This window comes from Drosophila persimilis, unplaced genomic scaffold, assembly GCF_003286085.1.
Source record: "Drosophila persimilis strain 14011-0111.01,24,50 unplaced genomic scaffold, DperRS2 tig00000191-arrow-pilon, whole genome shotgun sequence".
In the NCBI taxonomy this organism is placed as follows: domain Eukaryota; kingdom Metazoa; phylum Arthropoda; class Insecta; order Diptera; family Drosophilidae; genus Drosophila; species Drosophila persimilis.
In genome coordinates this window covers 6,430,780-6,457,298 of record NW_020825298.1, presented here as the reverse complement: position 1 = coordinate 6,457,298, position 26,519 = coordinate 6,430,780, and the positions used below count along the sequence as shown (strand labels likewise).

The 26,519-nt window shown below is 46.7% G+C and overlaps 4 protein-coding genes across 5 annotated transcripts; 2 read left to right on the top strand and 2 right to left on the bottom strand.

The window, feature by feature from the left end:
• Window positions 1-158: 158 nt before the first annotated feature.
• LOC6589719 (MPN domain-containing protein CG4751) lies at window positions 159-5,551 on the top strand. The gene is made up of 6 exons (XM_002015092.2): window positions 159-526; window positions 592-952; window positions 1,020-1,107; window positions 1,164-1,333; window positions 1,413-1,661; window positions 1,724-5,551. The coding sequence occupies exons 1-6, from the start codon at window positions 206-208 to the stop codon at window positions 4,861-4,863; spliced, it is 4,329 nt and encodes a 1,442-aa protein (XP_002015128.2). The 5' UTR covers window positions 159-205; the 3' UTR covers window positions 4,864-5,551.
• Window positions 5,552-6,230: 679 nt separating this feature from the next.
• LOC6589720 (homogentisate 1,2-dioxygenase) lies at window positions 6,231-8,569 on the top strand. The gene is made up of 8 exons (XM_026988883.1): window positions 6,231-6,260; window positions 6,800-7,069; window positions 7,127-7,313; window positions 7,376-7,496; window positions 7,551-7,681; window positions 7,733-8,014; window positions 8,077-8,258; window positions 8,329-8,569. Exons 1-8 carry the CDS (start codon window positions 6,246-6,248, stop codon window positions 8,464-8,466), a joined length of 1,326 nt encoding a protein of 441 aa, XP_026844684.1. The 5' UTR covers window positions 6,231-6,245; the 3' UTR covers window positions 8,467-8,569.
• Window positions 8,570-8,630: 61 nt separating this feature from the next.
• LOC6589721 (guanylate cyclase 32E) lies at window positions 8,631-22,277 on the bottom strand. The gene is made up of 23 exons (XM_026988882.1): window positions 22,146-22,277; window positions 14,227-14,357; window positions 14,045-14,156; window positions 13,906-13,980; window positions 13,738-13,845; window positions 13,552-13,675; window positions 13,339-13,488; window positions 13,164-13,272; window positions 12,713-12,797; window positions 12,493-12,645; window positions 11,749-11,901; window positions 11,509-11,690; window positions 11,340-11,448; window positions 11,201-11,267; window positions 11,046-11,143; window positions 10,683-10,993; window positions 10,444-10,613; window positions 10,187-10,376; window positions 9,828-9,968; window positions 9,570-9,762; window positions 9,310-9,516; window positions 9,090-9,248; window positions 8,631-9,015 (listed from the first exon to the last, which is right to left on the bottom strand). Exons 1-23 carry the CDS (start codon window positions 22,275-22,277, stop codon window positions 8,632-8,634), a joined length of 3,543 nt encoding a protein of 1,180 aa, XP_026844683.1. The 3' UTR covers window position 8,631.
• LOC113565770 lies at window positions 14,600-15,489 on the bottom strand. 2 transcript variants are annotated; one of them, XM_026988885.1, is made up of 2 exons: window positions 14,834-15,489; window positions 14,600-14,765 (listed from the first exon to the last, which is right to left on the bottom strand). In XM_026988885.1, exon 1 carries the CDS (start codon window positions 15,473-15,475, stop codon window positions 14,867-14,869), a length of 609 nt encoding a protein of 202 aa, XP_026844686.1. In that variant the 5' UTR covers window positions 15,476-15,489; the 3' UTR covers window positions 14,600-14,765; window positions 14,834-14,866. The 2 variants fall into 2 exon arrangements, with proteins under 2 accessions (XP_026844686.1, XP_026844685.1); XM_026988884.1 differs by having other exon boundaries at window positions 14,600-14,806; window positions 14,871-15,489.
• Window positions 22,278-26,519: the final 4,242 nt, after the last annotated feature.

The window sequence follows — 26,519 nt, the reverse complement described above, 5'->3', positions numbered from 1 at the left end:
TAGTTCATTTTTAAAATTTTGAATTTTGTATATATTTTATGCGATACACACACAATCATCGATACTATCGATGTTGCCATCGATGTTTCTGCAGCTCTATAATAAATCAACACTACTTTGCTACCACATACACAAATTCTGCGGCGTTGTGAGGAGAATTGCATTAATTTTAAGGCTTTGTTGATCAAATTCTAGACGAAGACGCATGGAGAACGGCGTGGAAAATGGTTCACTGGTCGATGGCGACCAAGTAGACGAGTGTGGCGAGAACCAGGTGGTAAGCAGCTCTGAAGGTGAGGGCGATGGGGAGGGGGAGGCTCAGCAGCCGCCGCCGCTGCCGCAAACAACAAATAATTGCGAGGGGGATGGGGAATGCGATTTGTCGACACCGACAACCGCCGTAGCCATCCCGGATCCAGAGCCAACGGTAGTCGATATTGCAGCAGCACCCGCGACCATACTAGACGACAGTCTCTGTGAAAAGGATGTGGACAGTGATGCGCCGGACGACGACAACGACGATGAGGTGAGCATGGCTACTCACAAACATATCTGCCCGCCTGTGCTCACACATGCACCTTTAAATTTTAGGCCAAGGAGAACTACGAGGGCTTCAATGGCACCGTCGGACGCAACGTTACTCTGCAAACGTTGATGGCCGCCAATGTGCTGCAGCCCGGCAAGGGTCTGATGACCATCGAGTACCTTGGCCAGAAGTTTGTCGGCGACCTGCTGTCCGATGGGAAAATCAAATCGCAAGAGACTGAAACGATATTTCTCACACCCAGTGCCTGGGCCATGCACTGCAAGCGCATCATCAATCCAGAGAAGAAGAGCGGCTGCGGCTGGGCATCGGTCAAGTACAAGAACAAGAAATTGGACTCGTACAAAAACACCTATCTGCGGAAGTGTGCCCTGCAAAAGGAATCCACACCTGACGACGGTGATCCAGGTAAGTGTCCAGCCAGCTACCTGGCCTTCCTTTGTTGGTAATCCATTATAAATTGTTTTCGTTGTAGATGCTGAGCGAAAGACTGACTCTCCGGAGATAATCGTGAAGAGGACTGTTTTCGCACACAACAGCATATCGAATCGGAATATTGTTCAGTGAGTATTTTCCATAACCGTTGAAAGTCTGAATTCTTATGGAGATTTACTCACAGCGATGCCAACATGCTCATTGAGTCCGTGCCGTTCACGTCTGTGGGTAAACTGCAGCCCTTCCTGATAACCATTAATTCGTCGGCTTTGCTGCTGGCCGACTTCCACAGCCATCTGACAGTGCGCGAGGTCTGCGGCTACTTGGGCGGCACCTGGGACATGAACACACACAGTGAGTCCGGCTCGTGGTTCCACATCTCCAGAGTCTAGAGACCAGCCCTAACCTCGTCTAAACTTTACTCCTTCGGCAGCTCTATCGATTACAAAGACATATCCTTGTCGCAACACGCGATTCGATCGACAGCGAGCCGGCGAAGTGGAGCGCGATATACAGAAGATGATGATCCAGGATCAGTTTCTGCTGGTGGGATGGTATCACTCCCATCCCAAGTTCCAAGCGGAGCCCACACTGCGTGACTGCGACTCTCAGCTGGACTACCAGATACGAATGCGCGGGGCGAGCGATCTTACCTACACGCCCTGTGTTTCCCTCATTCTTTGTATGACAGAGAATTGCCTAAAGATTTTAGGAATGTTTGTAATTCTTAATCTTTTTTTGCAGCACCCTACTATGATGAGAATCCCACATTGGAGTCGGTGGTCAAATGTATTTGGATTGTGCCGCCCAACGAGAACAAGCAGGCCATGGAATACGGACGACCCATGCTCATGCAGTACTCGGTGCTGCCGGACAAGGAGATACCGGAGGAGGTGCGCACAGAGATACAGCTGTGCGTGGATTACTACTCACAGTATCGCGGCGAAGTGGTCAAGTTCCGCAACATCTTCAACAACGATGTGACATACAACGAAAAGCTGAAGAACACCTTGTACCCGAAATTCCCATCGAAGCAGAGCGACAAGGCGCTGTGGAACTGGATATGCGCTGTGCTGGACTGCGAGCAAGAGGATGATTTCATACCACCGAAGACCATTAAGATTATCGACAACGATGAGATGGATGTGAAGATGGAGACACAGCCAGGAGCCGGTGCTGGGGCGACTAGTGAGGCCACTAGCGATGTGAAGCTGTCATCGGCCAAGGAAGAGCCTCTCGCCGATGGTGCGACATCTATTGAGGAGAGTGCGCGCAAAGCGGAAGAGGAATCATCTGCCCAGGCTGAACAGAAGGCGAGGGACCTCAAGGTGATGTCGCTGCAGGAGCAGCTCTGTATGCCATCCGGCCTGAACATGAATCCAGTGCGCATGCTGTCGCCACTAGCGACTCCCAATCCCACGAGCAGCCTACCCGCAGTTCTGCCAAATCTTGCGGCTCCTGCAATGCCACCGTCGGCGACCACGAGCCAGCTCCTTCCCCCACAGACACCCAGTGGAAGTGTGGCAATCGCCCCCTCAGCCGTCACAACGTCAGCCCTGACCTCTGCGTTGACCGCCTCGCCGCGGGATAGCCCCATCACCATATCGAACTCGGCCAGTCCGGCTAAGTTCGAGGTGCCCGTGCGAGCCTCTCCGTCGCCGGCCAAATCGGACGCCTCGTCCCACACGTCCACGTCCCGCACTCGAAACTCGCCAGCGCCAAGTCCGGGCAAATTCAGTGTGAGCGACATTGCCCGCAACAGCCCCAGCATTACGCCCAACAAGTACGAGGCAGCAGCAGGTGCCCTGGTGCCACCAGCAGCGGCCTGTCTACCCACAGCCAACGATCTGATGGCCGCCAGTCTGGCCCAGCTCGCCGGACAGCTACCGCCGAACTTCCTGCAGGCAGATCTGGCAGCCCTCTTCCAGCAGCAGCGCAAGGATTACGGCAACTCGTCGCTCAATCAATTGGCGGCAGCTGCGGCGAAAGTGGGAGGCTCCAAGCAGGGCAGCAATGCTGCCAATGCAGCTTCCGCATCCGCGGCGGCGGCAGCAGCGGCCCTGGGCGGTCTGAATGATCCGAATGTCGCAGCAGCGGTGGCCGCCTACTCGAACAGCTTCAACATGCCACTGCCCACGGGCACGGGAGGCGGTGGAGGTGGTGGAGGTGCTGGTGGTAGCAGCAGCAACAACAACAGCCACAGCAACAGTAAATCCAAGTCTGAAAGGTCGTCAAAATCCTCATCGTCGTCGTCCTCCTCGAACTCGAGCTCCACGTCCAATTCGTACAAAACGAAGCTGATGAAGGAGCTGGACGAGCTGAAGAACGATCCCCTGAAGATGAGCGAGCTTATCCGCTCCCCGGAGTATGCAGCGCTGCTCCTGCAGCAGGCAGAGGCGCTGGGAGCCACCACACTGGGCACCCTTGGATTCGGCTCCGACTACAGCTATCTGACAGGAGCGGGACTGGGAGTGCCCACGGCCAGTGCGCTCACTGGCAGCCAGCCCTCGAACTCGTCGTCTGGCAAGTCCTCGAAGTCGTCCCCATCGACGTCTGCCTCCGCTTCGGCTGCGGCAGCTGCGGCTGCCCTCAATGCGGACTACAACAACTTGATACAGGCCTCGAAGCTGCTCGGCTACGACTCCTACATGCAGCAAAGTAAGCAGAGTAATGACCTCAACGCGTTCCTGCAGCAACAGATGGCTGGTCTGGCCGCCGCTGCCATTCCTCCGCCTCCAGTCGCCAGCAGCAGCAGCAGCTCCAAGAAGCAGCAACAGCAACAACACCAACAGCAGCAGCAACAACTACAGCAGCAGCAGCAGCAGCAGCAACATCAGCTGCAGCAGCAGTCGGCCCAGGCGGACTACACGGCTCTGCTACAGACCTACACCAAACTGTTCGATCCCAACAATCAGTTTGCGGCGGCAATGGCCTCCAACAAGCACATGGCCGGGGCCCACAACGAACTCTCGGCCCTGCTTAACGCTGGAGCAGGCATCGGTGGGGGTGGCGGCGGCGGCGGCGGCAGCAGCTCAAAGCAGAAACAAAAGGACATGGGAAACGATATGCTGAACCAGCTGCTGCAGCTAGAGAAGCAGGACTCGGAGATCAAGGCGCTGTTGTACCGTCAGAACAAGGCTGCCGCCGACTTGGATGCTCTGTTTGCCACGCCATCGGGGGCTGTGGTGGGGGCCGGTTCCTCGTCGAACTCGATGAAATCCTCCGGCTCGTCGGGCGGTGCTGGCGGAACGGGTGTACCCTCGCCCTCGTCCCTGTCGAGTCCGGCCGCCTACTACAATGCATTGGCCCAGGAAAAAATGCAGGACTATGCGGCCTTCTTCCAGCAGCAGCACGGAAAATACGGCATACCAGATCCGCTCTCGAAGACGACCCTGGCCGCCAACAATATGTTTATGTCGCCGTCGGCGCTGTTCAAGATCCAACAAGAGTCGCTGTCGGCCATGATGATGAAGCCACCGAAGTCGACTACACCATCGTCGGCGCGCACCCGAGAATCCTCGGCTTCGCCGGCCCTGGAGCGACTCACCCCAACCAAGTCGTCCAGCAGCGGCGGTGGTGGCAACAACTCGAACTCTGGTAGCAAATACAACTTCAGTGCCGTGGATCTGGCCATATCGAGTGTGCCCTCAAACACACCGTCACCGGCCCCGTCCGATGGCAGCAGTGGCTCCTCTCACCGACGGCCATCGCCAGACCTGAGCCGACTGTACGGGGAGCTGGCGCCCCCGGGCGGCCTTCTCGGCAGCGGGGTGCCCAAAAAACGCATGGAGTTTGCCTCGGTGGCCGATCTGGCTGCACCGCCGCCAGCCAAGATTCCCAAGAGCAGCATGAGCGATGACATCCTGAACCTGTCGCACGATTAGGATCCTTGCCAGCAGACGCAGACGCAGATGCAGTATTTCCCCATCAGTATCTATCCTCATACGTATCGTAACGTAACGTAGCACTCATAAGCGTACCAGTGTCCGTCATTTTAATCGCCCCATCCGAGTGGAAGTATCACGATCTTTCGGGACAAAACCTAATTCTATTGATTGGTTTGTCAACAATATTTCTCTCAAGTTGTACCCTTATTTAAGTGAATTTCTGTTTAGGTGTAAAGTTCATAGACGAAGCATATGAAACTCAGATAAACTTTCCTTATATTCGTATAACCTTCTTATGACCTTATAATCTGAGCAATCAAAATATGATTTGATATCGATTCATCCCACGATTCATCCCACACCATTCCAGATATGCCGTGCATATTTGTCATCAGCCAGAATCATCTGATCTGTATCCATCGTATATTGTAGATTTCGCCAGTCCTGCGAGTGAATCTCCGCTTTTACTCACGAGCGCTGCATGTCCTTAAACGGTTTAATTTAATGTACTCGTACTAATTTAGTCTTAATTACTGCATAAAAGTACTTTAAGTATTTTAATATATAGACAGACAGACGAACCGAACGGACGGACATGAAAGACACATCAACTGTATTGTATTTGCCTACCGCATAACTATAACTTTGAATCTTTGCCGCAATAAATTACACGACTAGTTACTTACTTTAGTGGTTTACTGGACTTTCCTACTTAACTTAGCATCTTGGAAGGTGCATACTACGGAGATGGCGTCAAAAGCTTGCTGTCAAGAAGCCCATCCCGAAGACCATTGCCGTCGTCGCGTCGGAAAGACTGAAGTTTGACTGCTAAATTTGCTAACAGCAGCGGGAATAATCATAATTCTATTTTAAATCTGTTGTAGGGGGATTTGGATTGAGAGAACGAGATGTTATTATTGCTGTTAAGCGTCAAGCAGAGGTCCATCGACTGGAAAATACTCTTTTCCATTTGCAGTTCTCAATTTTGCTCAAAGGCCCACCGGTTCGTTACATTCGTTGCTTCCGATTAGGCATACATCTAGCTGTAGGATTGGGGGCCGGAAAACCAGAATATCTGCTATGCTAAGTCGACCCATGATATGCCTCCCAGAGGTTCAGTGCTTCGATTTAGATATATGCAAAATCAAAACAATCTCGCATAAACAACAGGGGGCGCAGGTGTTGGTTTTTGCCTCTGCTATCATTCGGTAGATTTTGGAGGACTGGCCTATTCCCGGCGACTAGTTTCTCCAGCAGGTATTCAAAACACTTGCCATCTAGTAACTGGTAAACAAGTGGCCTGACTAGACCGATCGTGTATAAATACAAGTCTCTGCTGATCGACGAAGTTCAGTTGATACTTTTGACCGCTTGAGGATATGTCGCAATATAAGGTAAACGTTTGCTCAAACATTTCGTGATTCGTGAATCTTAATCCGTTGGATTTGGCTAGAAAAGAAAGCTGTGCTCTGCTTGCGAATGATATTTTTAGAACCCAAAAACAGTTTAATAGTGTACAGTCTGTGTTTCTTGATCAACATCTATAGACAATGGATTATATGAGAAAATGAGTATAATACTCGTACAGTGCTACCAGCTTATAGAAACAATATTATCATATCGTTAGATTCGTATTAGTTTATCTGATTTTTGAGTTCTAATACTCTGGAATCGCTTTGCCAAGCGGCCTGTTGATTTTAGGTCCTTTCTTCAATCTACGATTTGATTAAAGACTTTAGTTCTTTAAATATGGATAACGATCACATAATGCTTAATTTAGCTAAATAAACCGACAGATATGGCACGCGCCCACTACCTGTGACACACCCCACGATCATACTCTCCGGTTTCTTCGAAATAAACAAGTTTCCGATTGGGAGAGCGTACAAATCTCCGGCACAACATTTATAGAGCTATCATCTTTTCAATTTAGTACCTGTCGGGTTTTGGCTCGCACTTTTCCTCCGAGGATGAGCGGTATCCCAACTCCCTGCCGTTGGGTCAGAACTCGCCTCAGGTTTGTCCTTACAAACTTTATGCAGAGCAACTCTCAGGAAGCGCCTTCACAGCGCCTAGAACCGAAAACGTAAGGACCTGGCTCTACAGAAAACTGCCTTCGGCAGTGCATCAACCATTCCAGCCGTTCACAGGGGCGACCTACTTCAAGCAAAACTGGGATGAGCAGCCACCAAACCCAAATCAGGTAAATATTCATTGGTGATTCACATAGAAATGTGCAGCAATCCCTTTCGCTACTTAGCTTCGCTGGAAACCCTTCGATTTGCCGCCTCAGCAGGGCAGGAAGATTACCTTTGTAGAGGGTCTGCATACGGTCTGTGGTGCTGGCGATCCAAGGGCTCGACATGGGCTGGCGATCCACATATACTCGTGCAATGAGTCCATGGATAACTCGGCTTTCTACAACAGCGATGGTGATTTCTTGATCGGTAAGAGGGAGTTTCTTTCCGTTGAATACTTTAATTGTATCATACCCTATTCTTCATTCCAGTGCCTCAGCAGGGAATTTTGGATATAACCACCGAGATGGGTCGAATGAAAGTGGCACCCAACGAGATTTGCGTGATCCCTCAGGGCATTCGATTCGCTGTCAGTGTGAACGGTCCCTCCAGGTAAGGATTGGTATCGGGATTGGCATATCTCTTAAATGGTAAATTGGTTTTCAGAGGCTATATACTGGAGGTGTACGATGGTCATTTCGTTTTGCCAGACCTGGGACCCATCGGTGCCAATGGTCTGGCCAATCCCAGGGACTTTGAAACGCCAGTGGCTTGGTTCAATGATCAACCCATCGAAGGTGACTACATTCCTATCAGCCTCGAGCCGTCAATCTAATAAACATCTAAAGACTTCCAGGTTATATCCAAATTCCAGGGCAGTCTCTTTGTTGCCCAGCAGAATCACAGTGTCTTCGATGTGGTGGCCTGGCATGGAAACTATGTTCCCTACAAATACGATCTATCCAAGTTCATGGTCATCAATTCGGTGAGCTTCGACCACTGCGATCCCAGCATCTTCACAGTCCTCACGTGTCCAAGTCTGAGGGCTGGAACCGCCATTGCCGACTTTGTCATCTTCCCACCCAGGTGGTCCGTTCAGGAGCACACGTTCCGACCGCCCTACTATCACAGTACGTAGAGATTGACCAACAAAAATAGATATTCTATAATTAATGTTGCACTTTATCGATAGGAAACTGCATGAGCGAGTTCATGGGCTTGATTTTGGGTAAATATGAGGCCAAGGAGGATGGCTTTGCCGCTGGTGGAGCCACTCTCCACTCGATTATGACCCCACATGGTCCGGATGTAAAGTGCTTTGAGGGCGCCTCAAATGCGAAACTTGTGCCGGAACGTATCGCTGAGGGAACACAGGTTTGTGTTGGTTCTGAATAACTTTAAAATATGTAGGATATTGATGTCCTCTATCCTTTATCCTTTTAAGGCCTTTATGTTCGAGTCCTCGCTGAGTCTGGCCGTCACCAAATGGGGAGAGGACACATGCCAGAAGCTGGATTCCGCTTACTACGAATGCTGGCAGGCCCTAAAGGATAATTTTACACTTGGAAAAGCACAGAAATAGTTCTTGTGCCAAATTAAAGCACAGAATATATACGTACTAATAATATGTAATTACGTATATGTATATAATTGAATCACAAACACATAAACATTGATGGACGTCAGGAAATAGTTCTAGATCGATGTAGATCCCATCTGAAGCTCCTCTGTCAAAGATATGGACTTCTTATAGTCTAAAGGTAATGCTTGGCGCCGATCGCGGACTGCGATTGTTAAAGAGTTGACTGCTGTTCAGGCGACACACGCACAGATGACTGCAGTTCATCGGCGTCGGTTCGGTCATCTTTGGGAACTCCGGTGTCTCGTGGGAGTTGGTCACATTGTCATCGGAGCGACGACTGTACAAGCATTTCGTGGCACAGTTGCAGGCACCAGTTCTGATGTTGACCGGCAGGGCCGTGGGGCTGCGATACTGCAGCACTGTGTGATCCATGCTGGTCCGGCTCATTGAACAGTAGGCATCCACAGTGTCCACGGTGCTGATGAGGTCCGGCGTCAGCTCGGGCTGTAGGCGATTCGTGAGCCAATAGGTTCGCATGTCACCCTTGCCCTACGATTACAGTTGGATTGTATAATCAACAGAAACTTCCATCACCCTGTACACTCTGCACACTCTGAGCTTACCTTTATGCTGGTCAGACCTCGTTCGATGCAGACATAGCTGCCAATTGACTGCAGGAGCTGGTACGTGACCTCTGAGATGTGGATTTTCATAGACTCTCCGGTGCTCTCCATGCGCGAGGCTGTGTTCACAGTGTCCCCAAAGAGGCAGTATCTGGGCATCTGATAGGGTTTGATATTTCAACAGACATCATACACCTAATGTTTTGTGGTCTTCACATACCTTCTGTCCCACGACACCTGCCGCACACGGGCCCGAGTGTATTCCGATGCGAAACTGTACAGTTTCCGTGGGCTTGTGGCGGATCTTGAGATTTGCCACCGTCTCCAGCAAGTGCAGGGCCAAGGAGGCTATCTCCCCAGCGTGTCGGTTTCCATTCTGCAGAGGCAATCCGGACACCACCATATAGGCATCCCCAATCGTCTCAACCTGCATGGGATCAACGTTTTTGAATGAATCTTAAAGCTCCTCTATAGCCGCACCTTATAAACATCATAGTTGGATATAATGGTATCGCAGCAGGTGTACAAATCATTCAACATCTCCACCACCTCAAAGGGTGTGCTGGTGGTGCAGAGTTCCGTGAATCCCACAATGTCGCTAAACAGGATGGTCACACAATCAAAACATTCTGCTTCGACGGGATCTCCTCGCTTCAGTAGCTCGGCAACAGTTCTGCCAAAGGAAGGGAGATTTAAGTGAAGCAAACTCCTCGATGGGTTGGTGTCAGAAAATCTTACTTGGGCAGCATCTGGTAGAGGAGCATATCCGTTTTCTTTTTCTCTTCGTAAAGCAAATTGGTTCGCTCCTGTACGAGGCCCTCCAGATTGTAGGCATACTTCTCCATTATAGAGAGCATGTTATCGAATATGTTGGGTTTTCTGTAAATGGATTGAATGGATTTGATGAGTAGTAGATTTAAAGTAACCCTAGACGTCTGTCCGTTCGTTGAAGTAACCTGGAAAACAGGTACCAAAACAACTCTTCCCCCAAAAGGCAGAAAAAAAATAAGGAGCCCACAGATGGATATCCCATTCCTCGCATATTCACATCTACACAGTATCCTTGTGAAATTATAGGGAACATTTTGGGTACATACAAACCAGCCTGCAACTCCTTCAAGTGCATGCGCACCAGCCGAATGTCCGGGCGGACTTCTGGATCCTCGTCCCAGCACTGGCAGAGACACTGTCGGATATAGTCGGGTATGTCCAAGTGGGTGTGCGTCAGAGCCGGACGGAATACGCCGTGCTGCAGCAGTTCCGGGCACTTGACAAACTTAATTATCTCTTTGGAAAAAGATATGTAGATATTTTGGTTATTTATTGAATTAAATCCAGGGATCTCTGGCCTCACCCTCCTTCGAGTAGGCCGCGTCGCCCCAGGGACCCTTGCGGCCAATCATTTCGTAAAGGAGTATACCGAAGGAGTAGACATCCCCCTTCTGCGAGCCACGGCCCGGTCGATAGGCATCCCTCAAAAGCTCCGGCGCCATGCACAGGGCACGTTTCAATTCCAGCTCACTTCTGCGAACGTCACAAGACCAAAGATGGAGTGCTTTCGTCCCGGTGGAAAGTCAACCAGTAAGTCCTTACTTGTTCGGCTCCTCCTGACCCGCCTTGAGCTCCTGCAGGCCAAAGTCCGATATCTGGCACACCCAGCGGGAGTCGATGAGGCAGTTGCTGGACCGCAGGTTACCATGCGATATGATCTCCGAGTCGTGCAGGTAAATCATGCCCTTCAAAATGTCCGAGACCAGCGACGACACGAACATGTGGTCCAGATGCAGGTCCTCGTTGGCCAGCACATCTTCCAGGCTGCCTCGGGCACAGTACGTGGTAAACAGTATTACGGATCCATGGTCCGTGGAGGCGCCAATGAAATTGATGATGTTCTCGTGCCGTACCTGGAATTCCGACGGGGGTTATGGGCGTCGATTGCTACTGATTCGGACTCACTTCACGCATTAGTTTCAATTCCTTTCGTATCGATCTCGTGATGTCCACGTTCTTCTTGTGAATCTTCTTCATGGCCACAATATTCCCCCGAAAAAGAGCTGCATCAAACGATAATATAATGCAATATGGACCTTAATATGATACTTAATGCCTACCAATATTTGTAAAGGACCTCTTGTTCGGCTCTCCAACCACAAGGATACTTTGACGACAGATTTGAAACTGCAGGGATGTCAAACAGATGGTCGTTAAAGAGAGGCATTAAATAGAGTGCTTTAATGAGGATTCACCCACTATGTTCTTGTTGCTGGGATTGTTGTATTCACCCAGATTGATGACCGTCACCTCCTTCATGTCCACCTTCCACAAGAGTCCAGCCAGGGTCTGTTCATAGCGATAATGTCTGCGAAGGCATATAAACACTTAAGTGGAGATACATACTAATGGAAAGATGGGTTCTTGCTTGATTAGTAGAGCGATGGCCACGACCACGACTAGGGCACACAATGGACCCGTGGCCAGGTACCGCCAATCGGGCTTCTTGCGCGGACACAGCTCCCCGTGGAAGCCGCAGACGGGCTCCGCCAGTGGTGGCCGACCATTGAGCCACTGTATGGTTCTGTCATTCTTTATGTAACGGAACTCCTAAGAATTGGGGAATTATTTAGCACCACTAATAGTGTTCTTTTCTGATGGGTCTCACGGGTATCATGGAATGCTTGTTGTAGGCAAAGAATCCCACTGGCTGCATGGACATCTTGGCCAGAGATCCGCCCGAGGATCCGCTGCTCAAATCGTTCTGCAATGTTATTACCGTGTAATTGCCCTCCGCATCGCCATTGGCATCTATGTAGACCTATGGGAATGATGATAGGTGGAGGTTTGTTAGGCATACTCGTATATGTAAGGGAATCGTAATAGTGGCAGGACTTAAATGCCTCTAATACAAATTTAAGATCAGAGGAGACCAATATGAATCTAAGTACTCGATGAGGCTCTTCTCCTGTTACTTTTCTGCTAGATGAGAGACACCTCCCCTGCTGATTTGGCATCCGTAAACTCTGTCCTGTCCTGTACTCTCTGTCTCCCCCATCAGCAGCATTAGGTTCATTGATGACCCCCGCAATAGCTACATTCCAGCAGAGACTGCCGCCCAGAAGGCATATCTACGACTCAGCTGAAAGCCCATTAGCATCGGCCGACAGTTGACAAATCAACGGTCGACTGGTTGACAGTCCGCCGATTAACTGGGTCATTTGCACCTGAACTGTTGGCTTTTACGCAGACTTTGTTCGTATTTAAAATGAAATTATTCATATGCACAGTCGAGGGGATATTGCATATTTAATTTTATGAATATTGCTGGAAAATATATTCCGATTTGTCTCAAACAAAAGTTTTTTCCCGCTTTACTTTTTTTAGATTAAATAAACTCCCGAATACTTACATCAAATCCCTGTATTGAATGGTAAGATCTGTTGAATATATGACTCATTACTAAGTTTCCATCGTATATATCTCCGCCGAGCTTAAGGACCTCCGAAATGGCGCGTACATATATCATAACACTATCGTACAGATGCAGGCCATAAATGGGGACCTAGATTGGTTAGAACAAGTGTTAAAGTAGAGATCTGATGGGATATAGTATTTGAGGTACTACCCACCGATATGTTGTCGAACACACGCTGATGATATGGCACCAGGAATGGAGTCTTGCGTGCATATTCCTTTATTTTCGAGCAAATATCGCTGGAAACACAATGAAACACGGAAGAATAGACGGACAAAAATGGGTTTCGGAATTATGCATAAAATATTGAAAAGCCATGCAAAAGAATTACTGGAAATGGAACTCTAGCATCGAAAATTGTTTTAGATATTTTTCAAAAATAATTGGAATAAGAAAAGGATCCCTAAAAGGCACTATATCTCTGCCAAAAGTATAGCCTTAATTGATATCTTCCAATAGTTAATTGAAAACATGCTCAACGAACTCAAACTACATTTGTTGATAGGCAAACTCAAATCGATCCTTTAAATATATCTTATAATAATTGTTTTGAAAGAGGCAACAGAAATACGCACAGTTAGATAACTAAGATTCAGATAAATTACCGAATATGGGGGTTTTGTGGATATGTCATGCTTATTTTTATAACTGAACGAAATGAGATTTTGTCCAGTGATTTGCTCTTTTCTTTTCTAATATAAGGATCTAAATAATCTGGAATAGATGGTGCCATGCATTAGAACTCTAGCCGGGACCGCCTGGATCGAACCAACCACTTACTACGTTCCATAATGTTCACCCGTCGGTTCGAGTCGTAGATCTCGTCGTCCACGGACACCACGATGTAGTCGCCGCTCTCGAGCAGCCGTCGGTTCTGGAGACCTCGCACGAAGTCCACCATCGCTATATGCTCCCCGATAAACACGTAGACTGAGGGATGTTATAGAATGTCGTGGGATTATACCCAAAGTTTTGTGGGAGGCAAAAACTCACTGCGTGTCGTCGTGTAGGTCTCTTCTATGATTTTATCAATCTGCGACAGGGTTTTCGTGATTGGGATATAGTCTGATATATACTTGAAGTGGCTGATGGTGAAGTTCCTGGCCTCTGCCAGTTCCTGATACGAAAGAGCACCAAGTCAATGGAGGATGTAGCCACAGAATAGCATATCCCACTCACCTGTATGGCCCGTGCCACATCTGAGCCCCAAATGGGCTTGGAGCTCACTACGATGGCAAACTTTTGCCAGTGGAAAGCGCTCAGCAGACTTATCACACTCTTGGAGACCTTTATGGGAAGGCATAAGATGTGTTTAAGGAGTTGCTTGAGGTCTTTGAGAGGCATTACCTTCGAGGCTGGGGCCAGAGTTCGTGCAAAGGTGGGAAATGTGCTTTTGTTGGAGACAATTGAGTCAGAGCATTTCTACATAGGATAGAAGGGAGATGGTGTACAGAAAATACCATGAAGGGAGAGAAGAGAGGCTCACAAATGACAGCATCGGGGTATTCCAGGCGGAGGCCAGCAGGGCCTCGGTCGTACAGCTCTCGTCGGGCCCAATGAAGGCTGTGATGCCAGTCTCCCGCATTTGGGTCATTGCCCTGGAAAATTCAATCAAAAAAAGTACAATATCTGCATATGGCCCACTGTTGGGTTGTGGTTACGACTCACCTTAAAGGCTTGATCCGATATGTACTCTGTTTGCCAATGTCCACGGGCTTGAAGGCCAACTTCTTGCCCGGCAGGAGATGTGGGTTCTTGTTAACGTTTTCCACGGCCAGCGGCAGTCCGCCAAGAGTCACCTGAGGGAAATTGAATCACATTAAAGCAGTAGCCAGGGAAGAGCCAGACGAATCGGCAGCATCCGCAGGGCAGGGCAGGGCGGTACAGGGTTTTGTGTCTTAATTTATTCCTATTTTGTCGGCTAGTGGGGCGGTGGGAAAGGCAAACAACCGACCAAAATATTCCGCTTGGCTTCATCGGCGAAGCACCCCCCCCGTAATAAAATATAGCCTGAAACAGGGAAAGTTCTACCCAGGAAAGATTCAGTTTGGGTTTGGTATTTAATTGGTATACTATTGTACATTAGGTAGTATATGTGAAGCAGGATCGCCATATCTGATTGCTGCATCGGTGGAAGCGGCTTAGTGGATCGTCTTGACGGGATCTACACAGCTAGTCCTGGCTGTCTCGTCAAAAGTATTACTGCGCTACATGATAGAACGACCACAAACTGATGTAACTTATCGATCTTTAATGATATGTGGTTTAGAATTACGTGGGTTATGGTTGGAGATCTCAGGGCCATTGCTTACGGATGGATGGTAATCAATTGAAAGCCGTACGACTCGTTTATGCCCCGTATGTAGGCGCGTAGCTCGGGCGACACGTACCTATCGATTCGCGTAGATCGGTGCAGGCAGAGATTTGACAGCACGGTAAAGCTGAAGGTCAGAAAAACCACCATCATCGACACGATCCAAAAGCTAATGCACGCCACCACATGGATGAAGCAAAAGTCTATCCTCGAGGTATCCATGGCCAGGCAGTGCCACAGGCGATTGGGATACGGCAGTACGCCGGGCAGCACCGTCATGAGCCACGGCAGTAGCATCACCGGCCAGAATTTCCGCCACATGTCCACGCTGGCGTTGCACAGGCATAGGAGAAGGTTCTTGTAGGGGCCCTCATGGCGCAGATACACCAGACCATAGCCGTAGTAAAACAGGCTCATGGCGGCCAGAGAATACAGTGGACTGAAGAGCAGCTCGTGGGCATCAAAGCTCCAGAACATCTGCGCTTGCGGCTTGCGGCCTCTACGTATCTTCACCACCTTGTACTCCACGTCCACCATCGACACGAGGGCCGTCAGCTGGAGCATCAGGAACACACACACCGGATATGGCAAAAACTTGGCCATTTTGTACAGAGTAACAAAAGATAATTTGGAACCAAGAGGTGTAACTATAAAAAACTATTATTTTGAACGATCAGACAGTATAACACAAATGGTAGAGAGTCCTTGATCAGGGTTATGCCCCCCGTTCTCGTACAGGGGTGTTTTTCTATAGAGGAGTCCACGTCTCGTGCCTCATAGATCCATGGCAGTAGGGCCTGGCATCAGTAGTTCATTAGAAACCATTTGTATTATGAAATAATTAGCCCGCCGCATGTCCTTTGAACGGAAGCCAAACCAAATCCCACCTAAAACCACATTAAATTAATAGTAAACCCGAAGTTGCTAATTTAATTATAATTAAATGCTGGGCTGTTGCCAGCCAACCGTGCCTTTAATTAGGGCCTGATACACGTTTCAATTGTACGTAGGTTATGTGTAAACAAAATTATTACAATTGTGGCATTTGACAGCCCGCAAAGTTTTGGAGTTGGGCCCCGTCTCGTCCGTTTCCGTCTAAAGGGATGGGAGGCGGAGGCCGCCGATGCTCGAAGAGGGCAAAAAGCCAGGAAGTACTTTTGATCTCGAATATCAAAGTTCTGCCCAAAATGGAGCAATGTCTTGGTTCCGCCATCTCAGAGGGCCTGCTGGGCTTAAGGACTGAGCTACAGGTGATTTAGTGAGAAATGAAAAATTCAAATTTCAGAAGGCTTTCTTTCTGTGGGGAGTAATCAGAGATTTAACCTTTGCTTTTGTCCAAGAAGTTGCAATGTCCTTTAAGAAAGTCCATCATCCAGTGGTTCTATTACGAGGTAGACTTTAGAAGACCTAAAGATTGGGACCTCAATGCATAAACCAAAGGTTTTTTGCTCTAGTCAAGCGTCGAACCTTCAAGGCGGAGAGGCTTCAGTAGAGGCTTGCCCTGAGGGCCATAGGTCATAGCGGTCAACACAATGGACATCACGCCTGCTCTTTAAAAAATCTACTCTGTCACTTTTGATTATTCCATAAATCAGACATTTGTAATGCCATAAAACACAACCATCTGGTGGCTTCATCGGTGCTCTAGAACGATGTAAACGGACCTTTTCGAATTACGAGTATTTACTGGAAATTATAAATATTCGTCAAGGTTGAAGTGTGGAGAGGCAGAGCCCCTCCCTCGTCAAATCCATTCGCAGAAAGCTATTAAAACAACAAGAGAAAAAAAAGGACTCGGGAAAAGGTAGAGGGATACCAAAAACATACCCGAACATACGGTATACCCTGTACTGTACTGGAAAAAAGCTAGTCCCTAGTGTATATTATATTCAGGTATATGATTGGGTATAGTTTTCAGCTTCCCTGTAACAACAAACATCCATCCTTCCATACGGTTTTGCCCTTTTTAAAGGTGGCTCGCTATAGGGCACACGAGTACGCGTCTACTGCCGCCTTTCGTACTTGTTTTAATTCAAATTTTAATCCACTTATAGCGGGGCTTTAAATAAGCAGCTGGCTAGGCCAGTCCCGGTGGCAGGCTGTGGTCTGTCCCCTTCCCTTGTGCACTTGACATCGGATGAGGGACGTGAGATGTGGTGACGCCTCGACGATGCTCTTGGTGAGCAATTACGGCATTAAATTTGTTGCAAATTCTGGCTTTTGCATGTGAAAACATTTTTGAGTGTGTCCCTTAAAAAATTAATTATTTAATTCCCAATTAAAACTTGGCCCAATTCGGCTTAAAAATTCTTCAAAGAAATGCAATGGATGAGGCTTTAAACAGAAAATTTGTGGAGTTTTGAGGCCTTTGCCAAAGGCTGTCCGCCAAGCAATTATTCGAACCGCCATAGGCCCCAAAAAGCAGCCACCCATTGCGCCACGTGTGGCCCCGATTTCGGCCTAAAACAATATTTCCCAGTTTGGGCCAAATGTCGTTGCGTTTTCGTCTGGCCCATGGCTTACGGAAAATTGCAATTTGTGCTCCGAGGCTCAGGCTCAAAACCGAATGCAATCATTTGGACATTCTGGGGGCAGCAAACGAACAGGATAATGAGGAGATGCAATCGAGTCTTAGCCCACAGCCCACAGGACACACTTCTGCTGAACCGAACTGCAATAAAGTGAGAGCCTTTTCGGCTGACAGTTGCAATTTATAAGTAATCTATGCATTTGCTTCCTTCTTGACAGAAGATAGATGAAAGTCTTGGCCAGGCGGATGGATGTGTATGCAAGTTGTGGCTGTTTCATGGGAGCACCAAGTAGATGCTCAGCAGCAGAGGGGGCTTGTCACCTGCTCTAATGCAATGGATCTACCTCTCCACCGAGGTGTTGGAGTCTCTGTGTGCTCTGCACTGGCAAGCTAACGAAAAAAAGACGTACAATAAGCTTCTGGTAAAACCTCAGCCACAGGCTCTGCTCTGCATACATGAGCCCCAAAAAAGCACTCGAAACCATACTCGGAGTCGACCCCCTGGACATGGAAAGGCAGGACAGCGCATAAATGCATTGTGAAAATCCGTTGTGATCCCCTTTTACTGACTTCATGACTCCCCCAAACTGGCGTCGATGTGAAAACAATCTGGTTTATGGGACCCCATGACTGTGAGGTGTTTTAGCGGGCCTATACTGTACAGACCCTGATATAAGGCTACCCTACCGATGAAGCATATTCCAGGCGGAAGATTTCGCCATCAAGGAAGCAGCAGAACGAGCACACGATGTGGTCAATCTATGCGTTGACAGCCAAGCAGTCGTCTGCGGTCAGTTCCAGAAGTGTCTTGACGAGCAGGAAGGCCCTAGACACCCCCAGGCACGACAAAGTCAGTGCGGATCTACTGGGCTGCCAGCCGCCAAGGCATCGAGGGCCTCTGTCTCCCCTAAAAGCGCCTTAGAGCATCAGCCCAGCTTACACCCATCAGAACCTTGAAAACTATGTGCAAAGAATGCAATGGAAAGCTCAGTCAGTACTTACGGCACCTACCATGGAGGGAATGCAGATTGTTGGGGGGAATGCTCACAGGTCACTGTGGGGGTGCGGCGCAGGCAGCGAAGCTAGGAAAGACCAAACGAGACGGCTATAGGAAATGTGATGAACCAGGGGCCATTGAAACCCTGGAGCATATCATCTGTAACTGCCCGGCTCTCTCACGGTCAAGGAGAAGATACCTGGGCGCCCCGGAGCTGCCAATACTAGAAGATGCCTCCAAGAGGAAGTCTTTCCAATAGAAATACATCGATTCTTGAGGACTTTGAAACCTCATAAGCACTTCCGCCAAGGTTCATACCCCCCATATGGATAACAAAGGACTATAGTGGCCTATGGATGGTCCCTCTGAGGGTCATTTAATTTATTTAAATGAAAAACCACACCTATTTCAGATGCATACTCGTAACTACGATAAGAAACTTCTTATCCATTGGATATAATGGAATAAATGAAAGATATTCCCTGCCGAGGGAACGAAATTGCTTGAATTCCTTGGCTTTAATTGCATTTTGTAGCCTTTGAATGAAGGCATATTTGCAATTCAAAAGATTGTACTTAATTAATCATGCTCTCGCTCATACTCTGCTGCAAGTAGAGTTTTTCTTTTTTAACAAGTGTTTCCTGTTTAACAAGTGGTGAAAAGATTGCACCCCAAGGACGCCAGGGACTCAAGGCAGACTTTAATTCTTTTCAAATGAGTGCAGGCCCTGAATGAACCTAATTTTCGGAATGTCGAGACCCACTTTGATTGCCAGCAAGTACAATACCAAGAGAACACTTAATATTCTTCATCTAGCATTATTTTTCTACCAAGAGAACAGCATTGTTTGAATGGAGTGCATATTTTCATATCAAAAGAATGAAATTAATTAATCATGCTCTCATATTCTGCTTCACGTAGGGGTTTTCCTTTTTTCTGACGTCCTTAATGTTTAACAAGCGGTGAAAAGTGGCGCGCCTTTTACGGAAATGAGCAACATCCAGGTGAAAGGTGGCAAGATGACAGATGACCTGGCAATTAACTAGCTACAGCATGTGTTTTAATGCCATAGTAACCCGGCACAGTGGGCCCAGTACTCGAAGCCAGTTGCAAAATAAAGAAGAGACTGTCTTTCAGGGGCAATTTCCATAAAAATCATTCGATGGGGGTACTCGTTTATAGGGGGTGCTCGATAGAGTTCAGTTTCACCCCACTGTTTCGTGTTACCTACTGTGCAACGCATGGAAAAAATTCCATAAAAAGAAGGCCCCTTAGCATAATAGCTCTTTGCTGGCTTAAAATAAATTGAAGCAATTTTCCGACCAGCAGAACGGAGAACCGGCCAAAAACGAAGGGAATTTGTCGCTATAGTTCCCGGCTTGTGGTGTCCGCCGACAAAGCCCGTCCTCCTGATCCGCCAATCAGTTCCAAGGAAATGTGTCCACTTCTCTAGAAATCAAACACATTAGTGTGCTGGTAGGTGGGGTTCCAAAAGCCGATTTAGCGTTCATTTGATTTCAATAATCTTTGAGAATGTTCGGAGGAAAAATTATTCAAATTCCAGAGCCAAATAGCTGATGGCCAAATCAATTATTCAGTTTGCAACTTTCTGTTGTCGTTTAAACGCTGCTGGCCCCAGGCTCTGGAGGGGGGAGGGGGCACTAAGCATAAATATTTCCTTTGAAGTGAAACTTAACTGGAAACAGAATTGGTTTTTAATTTTATAGCAAATGATTTCTGGGAATATTTGTAGCTCTGCCGCTTCCGGTCGGAGCATCGCACTGTTGTATTCCTTATTGATTTTCAGTAAAATATATTTGTACATTGTATATTGTTGATACAGCTGATGTGTACTTTTTCCATGAGAAGTCAATTAAAGCCACGATTGATTACATTTAAACGAAAGGAGATTGTGTCCTTTTGATGGCTTCTGTCCTTTTAACGAGCTGTGGCAAGGCGTTGGTGTGGCTTTTATGAGCAATTTCCCCGCTTTATAGCTGGTTTCGCGGAATCGCAAGCTGGACTACCAGATTTATTGGGATACTTTGACACATGTTACGCGAAGCCCACACTTCAATTGCACTCAAACAGAGTACATTTTACTCCTTGAAATAAAATCCATTCGCTAGTCTCCTATTCTCCGAACTTCCCCAAAGACAAACCCACTATCATATCTCCCCTTTATGAATGAAATTAATTAATATTTCCTTTCTTCTTTTTTTGTCTGGTGTGGTTTGAATGCCCTGAAGTGCTATAAAAACCATCGTCGGATGGTACAAAGGGGAACAATAAAACTGGGCGAGATAATATTTACTTAAATTACCAGTCTAGCCTGCTCTACTCTATGTCAATCAATTTGATTTATTCACGTGGTTTTCTCCAGGGAGCACATAGCACATTACGCTCTGAGAAATCTAGGATTGCCCCCACCAAATGATTAAAAACTCAATACCTCCCAAAGTTTTCCATCAACAAATCTGTACACATGGCCACAAATCCCTGGGATTATAGAAGATGATTAGATTGTTTTTTCATGCCCATCATCACCATATTTTTGATCCACACAATCTCTCATCGTGTGACAGCTTACCCCCCTGTATGAGATGTACGAAACATTTATTTCCCATTTATATTAAGCCCAACTGAACACGGCCAAGCTGCTGGATTTGCTGGCCAATTTATGGAGCACAACTGACACTTGATGGATTTGCCTTTGTGCCTTTTATTTGCCCCGAATTCGGGCTTAAAATTTACATATATACTAGGTCTAGGGACATTCATGCTGGTGCCAATTAAATCGGATTCCAATCGGAAGAAAGCTTTGGGAAGTAGTGCGTCCTGATGGGGATTACTGGTCAATCGATTGGAGCTGCATAATCCTTATCCTTAGCTCTCGTGAGCTTCACGTGCACGGCTAGTAAATTGAAAGCAAAACAAAGAAACAAAGAAGGAATCCTTGGGAAAGGTGCCACTTCATTACATCGAAGTCCACATACCCTGAAGGCGGGGTTCACGACTGTCAATATTTCCCCAGGCTATGATACTGTTTAAATATAATTTGTGCAAAAATTTCAATTTAATGACCGTGAGGTGGTGTTACACTGCGTTTCAGAACTATGGGAATATGATATCCAGAAAGGCGGAAGGAAGAGAAGACAACTTCCAAAGGATAACTTCACTCTGAATAAAACACTTTCGAGTCTTCGAAATCTTGGAAAGAGAACACTTATTATTGAAGAATTGGATACGAAATGAATCTTAAATCGAATTTAAAGATCAAGAACTTGGAAATTTGTCATTCCAAAATTATTAGCAGATACATGCTGCCACCCTGTCGCCACTTTAAACTGCCCTATGCTTATGAAACGCACTGTAGGTGCGTGCAGAATTATGGACAGCGTATGCCCGTCAAAAGTCTCAAGGCAGGACACGCGCCGGATGATGGGTTGGAGTCATTTTGGTGTCGCCCAATATCGAAGCCATGAATTTCATGATATTTTTCGGACAGGATGCGTTGCCTTGTGGCCCAGCGACGGATTCGCATTAGAATTGTAAATGTTCACCAGTCCTCTCATACATTATGCATGCACATACACAATTAGTTACACAATTTACAATTTACAATTATGTGCGGGATGGGCGACAGAATTTCGATAATTTCGGTGATATTATATTTAAAAAAATTTTCTATGCAAACAAATCAACGTAAATCAGGATTGGAGCTTAGGGATATGCCATTTACTTACCCTCATCTGGGAGTATTCCGCTAGGAATCCAATATTTATCGTGTCAGAGAGACGGCGTGTCGAGGATGCTGCTGCCGTTCCTCTGCCCGCCAGGGAGCTCCTCTGAGAGCCCAGCAGCAGCAGGACGAGCATGGCAGCTGGCAACGCGAGATTGCAACAGAATGCGGCTCTGGCTCTGGCTGTGGCTCTCGCTGTGGCTGTGGCAGTGGCAGGCATTCTTAACGGACGCAATAAAGTTTTATTTTTCACGAAACTGATATCGTCACGCACTCGGACGGGGACGACGACACTGATTGACGCACTACGTCACCAAGGAATACCATCACATGGTACGGACTAGAGCTTGGGAGTGCATCTATAAACAACCGACACCAGAGTCCACAGATATTAAAATATATGCTCAATCCCAACAGGTGATGGCAATCCGTTCCGTTTATGTGCGGCACGGCACTGCATCACGGCCGTAGTCTGGCGGAGACTGTGGCTGCCTGTTCCGAGACGGATGGCTTTTTATAGCCTACGCGCTTCGTGTCCCGCCTCGTACTCGATTCGGTTCCGGCTTTCGACTGCCGACGGCCGAGGGCTCGGAGGGGTCGCGCCAGTATTAAGTGGTCTATGAATGACAAAAACCATAGAGTCCTGGGATCAGGGGAGGCCCGGTCGTCCTGCTCGTGTTGCGTGAATGGTCACCATGTGAAGGACTTTCGTTTGTTTGTTTTCGTTCCCTCATGGGTCGAAAATTTCCGTTTTTAAATTTACTGTGACCCAATGCTGATTTGTGTACGCCGTAGGCCTAGGCGTAGGCGTGGGATTTATGTCACAACCGGTAGGTCGGTCGGTCGCTCAGTCGGTCGGATGGCTTCTGGCCTGTTGAGCACATTACTTATTTCCTGTCTGTCTTGCCTTCCTGTCTGATGTTTATCCAACTCATTCTGTCTGCAAATTGCGAATCACATTTCCACCTGCAATCAAATGGCATCTTCAGGCAGTCTAGTCGTCAATTATGGAGATAATCTGACGACCTTTTTTGTGTATGGAGGAAATACTTAGGTATTTGTGGGAAGTAATATGTGCTGGATTACAGATTCATCTACAAAACAGCGAAAGAGCAAGTTAAACTTACGCATCTTATGTTTCCTCGAAAACTGTTTCTTATCGTAAGTATTTTGTTTTTTACATCCCCTTAATTACCAACTTTTGAAGGGAAAGAAAAACAAACTTTTTTCTTTTCACTGTGCTCTTTGTAAGGAAGTAAGCCCCAATTACGCTCTAATTTTTGGAGCAGGTAAACATATTTTGAGTTGCCAGCTGCCTTGCATTCCATTCGAGCGTTTATTTATGAAACGTAAGAAATTTGCCATTCAGATTAATTCACGTATTGTTCTGGGCTATTTTTATACCCGATATTCGATGGGGGAAATGGATGTGCGTTACACCCAGAAGGATGCGTTCCCCACCCCACAAAGAAAATAAAAGTGGAATGGTAATGAACAACATTGTTTCTGTCATCGCTCTTCTCGCTTACTTGCTCCGATTCGGACGATTCTGATGAAGAGAGTCATGGTACTACGTGTTACGAAGTTACGACAAAATCGCACAGAAACCGCTAACGGAACGCATAAAATGATTTCCAATAAGAGCACAAATTTCAGTCAATAATTTATTAATATGAGGTGAGGCACTAGAGGGACAAAAGCGAGTCAGATCAGCAGCATTGGGAATGCCTCACCCTTTCATGAACTTTACTTGGAACTTGGACTCATTCCTTTTCGATTCTCTTCTCCTTTGCATCCCACTACTACTCCCGAGTAATGGGAGTGGGAAAGGGACAAAACTTGACGAATTTTCAAGCACACACACCCACACACACAGCTGGAACTCACGTGATCAAACGAAAAAATGGCGAGACAACAAAACAATTACTTATTTTAGATTTTGAAACATAAACGAAAATAAAGTATGCAAAAATAATATGTTTTTCTACATGTGTATCCAATATTGCACTTTAATATTACCCATTGCCGCACTTTTCCTTCATCAAGCAGCATTTTTGTCGCCATTTTGCCTCTTTTCCGCCCTTGATCAAACACTGAAGCACTGTTTTTGTATCAAATTTCTACATCACTACACTGCGCTTCACTACACACCTGCCCGACATTTGATTCGTTGGATTTTTCATTATTTTCCGAATTTTCAGGGATTGAAACGCGGAGCTGACCTACAAACACGCGCTTTGACCGGACGAAAAAATTAGAATGAGAGCGGTGCAAATGCGTTCATTCTATGCTCTCCTTCTCCTCTTCCTAATTGCTCTCTCTCCCACGCTCTCTCGAGTACTTTTGCTTATGCTTAACTCTACTCCTTATCTTCATCTTCTTTTACTTCAAAGCTGTCTTTAAATCAATTAATTTAGGACCAGGATCATCAAGAGATATGAAATAATTTATTTATATTAGATAATTTCAGCACGCGCATTGTAGCGTAACCCTCTCGCCAGTCACTCCATCTCACTCCCACTCCAACACTCTTTTGATCACTCTTTTCAGTAGCAGAGGAAGAAGACAAGGAGCATGATGAAATTATACAAGTAGTTGAAGTGTGCGTGGGAGAGAGAGAGCAATAAGGAAGAGTAGAAGGAGAGCATAGAATGAACGCATTTGCACCGCTCTCATTATAATTTTTTCGCCCGGTCAAAGCGCGTGTTTGTAGGTCAGCTCCGCGTTTCAATCCCTGAAAATTCGGAAAATAGTGAAAAATCCAACGGGTAAAATGTAGCGCAGATGTGCAAAGTGAAGTTTAGTATAGTGATGCACTGATTATATACAAAAACGTGTTTTATTGCAAGAAAATCAGATCAGAAAGATTCAAGATGGCGACAAAAAGGCAGCTTGACGAAGGAAAGGGACGGCAATGTGTGATATATATTTAAAATGTGTTATGTTAGTACAGATAAACATATTATTTTAACATAATTTCATATTTTTAAAGGGCCAAAATCTGAAATGTGTTATTATTCCGTGGTGTTGCCATTTTTTCGTTTGATCACGTGAGTTCCAGCTATGTGTTTGTGTGTGCGTGCTTGAAAATTCGTCAAGTGTTGTCCCTTTCCCACTCCCATTACTCACTCGGGAGTAGGAGTGGGATGCAGTAAAGAAGAGAATAGAAAAGGAATGAGTCCAAGTCCCAAGTAAAGTTCATGAAAGGGTGAGGCATTCACAGTACGGCTGATCTGACTCTCTTTTGTCCCTCTAGTACCTCACCTCATATTAATAAATGAAAGCCTAGAATTGTTGCTCTTATTGGAAATCATTTTGTGCGTTTCGTTTGCAGTTTCTGTGGATGGCATGGATCAACGGTTCTCATGGGAGGACAAATGAAAGATTTAATTCTGGCTTCAGTTTAAATCAGTATTTTAGTTTTCAATTCCCATTTGCATTGTCATGGTCAGAGCTTTCTGCTAACTCGGCCGCAATGAGCGGGAGCAAATTTGACCCGGTTCCCACATGCATTTTTCAAGTTCAGGTTCAGGGTCATCCCAATGCTTTTTATGCTAATTTCGAGAGTCTTCTTCAATGAGTGGGTTAATAGGATTTGCTGAGAAGCATTTTAGAAGGAATTTACATATGAGTGGGCTAATTTTCACAGCTCATAGATCCGATTACCGCCAGTACTCTCACGTCAGGACGGTCGCGTATGCTCCCTAATTGTGTTTGTTCAATTACACAAGTATCCATCCAAGTACTCGATGACAGCTAATTGAATTGTTTTGGCCCAGTGAACGGCATCACATGTCCCATTACGCATTACACTCCAATTCTTTTGTGCCTGTCTCAGGTATGTATTCCAAATTGACTCGCGAGACCCGCACTGGTTCATTGATAAGGTAATTTGTAACTGAATACAACATTCCGTACGGTAGTCGCTCCAAGGGCGTACAGTGCGACCCGGAGTTGTTAGGCAACCGGAAATAAAGGCCTGACTACAAGTAATTAATAATAATCCCTCAGATTTCGTTCTGTTGTTCGTTGTTTCGTGTACATCCCAAAAGTTTCGATACAACTTCTGGTGCAAATCACGCCTGAAAGCGGAATATAACCTCTGCCCTTCTCGAATGTAAGCGACGTGCTAGTGGAAGTAATCCATCTATCAACTCCACTCTTAAACTGACTGTCCTGAAACGCACTGTATGCATGCTCTAATGTACATACATATGTACAAGGACATTCCGTCAGACGTCATTTCTATGTCTGAGTGCGTTTTATGTTCAGGTCCTAGTTCAATTTCAATTCTGGCTCAAAATTTGATTCCATTTGAGCTGCAACATAAGCTAATTGAAATTAAATTTTAATTTTAACTCCTGACGGAAGGGAGTCC

What these genes read in the sequence shown, in the direction of transcription:
- LOC6589720 (XM_026988883.1), top strand. An exon ending in AGCCACCAAACCCAAATCAG is followed by an intron (nt 7,070 to 7,126) that starts GTAAATATTCAT and finishes TTCGCTACTTAG; the next exon opens with CTTCGCTGGAAACCCTTCGA. An exon ending in CAATGATCAACCCATCGAAG is followed by an intron (nt 7,682 to 7,732) that starts GTGACTACATTC and finishes AAACATCTAAAG; the next exon opens with ACTTCCAGGTTATATCCAAA.
- LOC6589721 (XM_026988882.1), bottom strand. Translation starts at nt 22,277, where the DNA reads ATGCTCGTCCTGCTGCTGCTGGGCTCTCAGAGGAGCTCCCTGGCGGGC. An exon ending in AAGGAGTTGCAGGCTGGTTT is followed by an intron (nt 9,969 to 10,186) that starts GTATGTACCCAA and finishes ATCCATTTACAG; the next exon opens with AAAACCCAACATATTCGATA. An exon ending in CAGGTGTCGTGGGACAGAAG is followed by an intron (nt 9,249 to 9,309) that starts GTATGTGAAGAC and finishes AAACCCTATCAG; the next exon opens with ATGCCCAGATACTGCCTCTT.
- LOC113565770 (XM_026988884.1), bottom strand. Translation starts at nt 15,475, where the DNA reads ATGGCCAAGTTTTTGCCATATCCGGTGTGTGTGTTCCTGATGCTCCAG. An exon ending in CAATTGATTACCATCCATCC is followed by an intron (nt 14,807 to 14,870) that starts GTAAGCAATGGC and finishes ATATCATTAAAG; the next exon opens with ATCGATAAGTTACATCAGTT.
- LOC6589719 (XM_002015092.2), top strand. Translation starts at nt 206, where the DNA reads ATGGAGAACGGCGTGGAAAATGGTTCACTGGTCGATGGCGACCAAGTA. An exon ending in CTGGGACATGAACACACACA is followed by an intron (nt 1,334 to 1,412) that starts GTGAGTCCGGCT and finishes CTCCTTCGGCAG; the next exon opens with CTCTATCGATTACAAAGACA. An exon ending in CTGTGTTTCCCTCATTCTTT is followed by an intron (nt 1,662 to 1,723) that starts GTATGACAGAGA and finishes CTTTTTTTGCAG; the next exon opens with CACCCTACTATGATGAGAAT.